This window comes from Diaphorina citri, unplaced genomic scaffold (assembly GCF_000475195.1).
Source record: "Diaphorina citri unplaced genomic scaffold, Diaci psyllid genome assembly version 1.1 scaffold12453, whole genome shotgun sequence".
Lineage (NCBI taxonomy): Eukaryota > Metazoa > Arthropoda > Insecta > Hemiptera > Psyllidae > Diaphorina > Diaphorina citri.
The window spans coordinates 16,348-21,318 of NW_007389823.1; the positions used below are offsets into that span (position 1 = coordinate 16,348).

General features: G+C 36.2%; 1 protein-coding gene across 2 annotated transcripts in view; it reads left to right on the forward strand.

Moving 5' to 3' along the window:
• LOC103522889 (39S ribosomal protein L14, mitochondrial-like) overlaps positions 1–4,581 on the forward strand; it is a 20,570-nt gene extending 15,989 nt beyond the window's left edge. For both annotated transcript variants that reach the window (XM_008487976.2, XM_026832782.1), the window contains exons 2-3: positions 3,317–3,605; positions 3,924–4,581. In XM_008487976.2, the coding sequence (XP_008486198.1) occupies positions 3,344–3,605; positions 3,924–4,135 (474 nt within the window). In that variant the 5' untranslated portion in view covers positions 3,317–3,343 and the 3' untranslated portion in view covers positions 4,136–4,581. The remainder of the gene's footprint in view (positions 1–3,316; positions 3,606–3,923) is intronic.
• Positions 4,582–4,971: the final 390 nt, after the last annotated feature.

A 4,971-nucleotide genomic window follows, 5' to 3' on the forward strand; every position in this document is an offset into this window, starting at 1 on the left:
GCATCCGTGGGGGTGTGTCAACATAATTTAATCTTCTTTCTTAATTTTTATAACCTTTAAAACTTTTTGTGGAGAGTCGAGAGTCAGATTTAGTTTTAGCTTAAAAGATTAAAGAATTTTTTAAGTTTTCAACCGCGCTTCTACGGGTTGCTTCACGAGAGCTCGGGTTGCTTTAATAGCCGATGGCATTCAAATGAAATCTAAATCTCCCTTAAAAAGTTTAAAGTGTTAAAAGGAGGAGAACACTGGACCACACACCCTTTTTTTTAACGTCCTTCAACCACTATTTACGAAATAATTAACACACTTATTCTCCAAGTCGAAATGCGGAAAGGTAGAGCTTCTTCATAAACCTTACCAACTTTTGTTGTGTCTCAAACAAAATCTAATGATAAGTTTCACGAGCGCACTTATTCTACCTCTCGTGTGTATTTAAGTAGTGGTTATTATAAATCTCTTGTTCACATATCAGCAAAGTGAATGTTAAGTCGCTCTGAAGAAGTGCTTAGTTGTACGAAAGTTAATGTGTTGCAGTCTTATATCGCTCCGCTATCGTCCGAGGAGAGTGTAACCGTAAACATGTGTCGAGGAGGATCGTTCTACGGTTGAGTTGTCTTACAACAGCTTTGAACCATTTGGGGATCTATAGTCGAGTTATGGCTGATGTCCTTTGAACTACTTGTAACCCAACTTTTAAGTCTTTTACGACCGAGATATCTTCGTGTTTCAATCTTTGATAACTGGAACAACATTACTTTTATTCACTAGTTATGGTTTGATTCACAGGTTTTGGATACTAGTTATCTAGCTCGTGAAGGTATGCAATCTTGATGTTCACTTGGTAGTAAAGGCATTGTCACTTATGACACACCTGGTTCCAACTTCGTCGCACTGTCGTAATTAGGTTTGTTTATATTTCCCACCATAACACAAAGTCTCTTAGAAAGATAACCTTGTTGGTTAATCTGGTCTACTCTTTCTTCCAGTATACGTGCAGTCCATACACTCGTGGAACTTAGTTTGGTTGGTCAACTTACCCATCTTCTTGTTAATGTACAAGTTTGGATAGTTTAATGTATGTTACTACATCGTGTAACCAACTATTTTACTTCTACAACATTTCCGGTTTCTTAAGAATGTTAGTCAACTTCTTTGGTACGACAGACCGCTTTATCATTTTACTGATGAGAGTCACAGGTCTGGTTTCGTTCTCTAGGGTAGGACCCATAAGGTACATGGGACTACTACTGTGAGTTTGGAAGGTACATACGACGCTACGTGATTACTTAATTGTTGATTGTGTCAGTCACCAATAGGACTAAAAAAGTATGTGTGAGACCGGAGGAGTATGAAGTTTATAACCCATTTCTATAAAAGCGTTAAAGTTACCGTACAATGACCGGACGAAGGAGGGATGTATCGACGACCCTAATTTTGGAGGGTTCAGAAAGCAACACGTAAGAGTACTGGGGAGCGGCCACTTTTACAGGTTTAGTCAACCGATTACAACACCTAGGATACTCCATTTGATAGTCTGTGAAGTGGTAGAACACCGAACTCTATGAAGAAACAACTCCCTTCCCTGTTTGGTGTCACTAAGGTTGATATCATCCTTTGATTCCGTTTGTTTATAAAAACTTACGTCTCGACCGGGTTATGGAACCCTTTAAAGACAACTTGTCCACAGACAGATTTAGGATAGTTAGGCTTATACATTTTAGGAGAACATTTGTCTCTTACGATACTCCACTACAAGGTGGTTTCTTGGGTCATTGCATTGACTTGACTATCTCTTGACAGTCTGTAATGTACTTCTACATTTATGTAAATGGTCACTCAAGGTTAAAGATATTTCCACCATCTATCGTAATATAATCACAATGTGAATCGGGTTATTTAAATAACTATGTTGGTTCGGACCTGTGAGTCCTTTCTTTTGTGTTTGGAACTTCTCAACTTAGAATCAAATCCTCATTGTAAACTTGCAAGAATCCTAGTACACCATATCCTTAATGTTGCGGGTGAACATGGATTTAATAGACTATTTGACAATTGTTCGAATCCATAAGGTTGTTTGACTTTCCGAGACCCTATTGACTCCAAAACCTCACTGGTTACGTACAAGTTACTATCGTGTACTTGAATTTTGACTACTTTTCTTAATAACAACATACTTTTTTTATTTCACTTGTACAAAAACACAATTGTAATGTAACAAAAACAAACAAATAAAACATGGTTTATAGTTTTAGTCTACGGAAAACTTTCCAATATTATCCTCTCACGACATTCTCGATTCCATATTAGTTTAATCAGGTCTAAGATAATCTTACCTTTTCATTTTAATGATAGTACACAAGAGTAATCACATTATTTACCCCATACATGTACTCAAACATAATTTTTAATGAAAGAATGTATTTATATACTTGAGAAGCGCATGTATAACATAGGATACATCAGTACGAAAATAGAGAGGTATTATAAATATTTCAAGTATGTTGTGGTCCTAAAGGAAAGTTACTGTGTGTAAAAGACAAACCTGTGTTTTGGTGATGTCTCTAAAAAGTTATTGTGGTGATAACAGTTTTGAAACAGAGTTTAACAATGTTGAGTTTTACATCCCAACTTTATAAAGAATGTAGTTGTTCCACCTGACTCTCAAAATGAAGATGCGTTTTTTACTCTAAGAAGTATCGTACTACCCTCACTAAAACTTCGGTACCTTCTGCGTTGCAAACGCGTCGTCGTCTAACTGTAAAGTAAAAGGTTTGAGTTGTGTTGTCGTATAGTACTAGAGCAACCCTTGGTCTAGCGTGAAGAGAACTTCGGTCCTTTAGACATCTAATTTTTCGTCCCTATTATCTAGTTAACTTACTTACAATTTTTGACTATACGGCTCGTATGCGAATCCGAGAGAAGAGGAGTGTGGAGTACCCAAAGCTAGAGGGTGGACCCCGTTCGAAATATGGTTTCCAAGAAAGACTTTTAGTAACCACCGAAAGAGGACTGGAGTCCGAAACAGAGGGGTCGCGACGGAGGATAGTTGTGGAGAATCCCACAACCGTGTTTGTGTGTTCACAATTAAGATTAACTCTGCTCTTTTGAACCCTCGTTTTTTTTCGTCAGACGTTTTCTTTTTGAATGACTAACTTTTTGGACCTGGGTGGCGTAGGTAAAGGCTGACCAAAGAAGACCATTTAAACACTCCTTTTCTAAACTAAACCTTCCGACGAGAACCTTTGAGGTCGTCACGGTACCGACTTTACCTTCCCTCCCTTTATATTATATTATATACCACTTGTTCCTTTTGAACATAGTTCTGAGAAATTTTCAGGTAACAATGTTAATCACTAAAAATGTCAAATCCCTTCTGTCAAGAACACCAAGTGCATTAAAACTCTGCTCTGATTTGTATCACACAACACCTTGTTTGCACCATATCAAATTGCTGACAAGATTGAGGGTTGTGGACAACTGTGAAATCGGAAGACAGGCAATGGCAGAAGGCAAACCTCCTAGAGTCATTGCGATTTACAATCAGACCCATATTGGAACTATTGGTGATAAGGTGCTTGTGGCAATCAAAGGTGAAAAAAAGAAAGGTGAGTAGTGGAGAGAGCCATGAACTTTCAAAATTTTGGTTTCACACAAATTTTAATTTTTTGGTTTCACACAAAATTTAGGGTTATGGTTGTTCATCTCCTGTAATATTGGTCATATTAGTCATACTTTTTTTTTAAATCTGTTTTATTTAAAGAGGAGGTTAACAATTTAAGTCCTATTCCTAATCATACTTTTTGTAAAGTGTGTAATACAAAGTGTAAAACTTTCTACAAAGTATTAGCCAGAATTAAAATTTTAATCAAATCTATCAATGTCATCCTTCAACAATTGAGTATTTTATTGTTATTTATTTTCAGGTATTATAGTTGGTGTGAAGAAGCATCAAAAACCCCACATACCAAAGACAGATACCAACAATGTTGTTCTGATAGATGACAGTGGAACCCCCTTGGGCACAAGAATACATGTCCCAATACCATCAATGCTGCGTACAATTCTCAAAGAAAAAACACTGTCAAAAGGGGCTGATTATACAAAGTTACTAGCAATTGCTACTACTTTTATCTAAGTCAATTGACCAAGTAGGAATGCAAATTGAAAAGATGAGAATTAGCTAGTCTGTCAAATGTTACTAAAGGCCAGTAGCTTTCTCAAGGTCATTACAGAACACAGTAGATGGGCATGGTCTACATCACATGCAGGTGGCTGTTTTGTGGTGCTATCACCATGACCTGAATAAACTTTGACATGGCATCACATTCATAATTTTGGATGGCTCTTTCTTCTTAATGCTGTCAAAATGAGTAATATTGAATTCCTACCATTACCTATTTGAATTTGGAGAGAACAGAAAAAAATAATATTAAGCCAGTGCCAGGTACATGGTTAATATCCTCAAATATTTTTACCACCAAGGAATAGTATACATGAAAGTTCCATTTATGTTAATTGATGTGTATTATTTGCTGAACAATAAAAGCATGAATGCACAATTTTGTACATAAAAAACTGAAATTGTAGTATCTAAATAGATAGAAATATGTATGCTTAAATCAAATTTGCTGGGCATCAAGAGATGCCCTTGATAAAAGGAGACAAGTTTCCAAGTAATTTTTGAAACTCAAAAAATCGTTCTGAAAAATCTGAAAATATTCTAGTGGCTCTTTTTTTATACACCCTGTATAAATCAGATTTTTTTTTTAAAAAAAGGCTTCACTTTCCAGACGATCAGATTTCAAAGCTTCCAACCTCCTTGAAAAGATTCGTTTACATGTGCAGCATCAAAAGTGACGGGGTCTTTTGTGGGTGACTTCCACATAACCTCAATTTTTTTTTATTATTAACAGGTTCACAACTTGAGTTGTAGTTTTATTTTTCTTACATGGGTAAAAATTTACACAATTT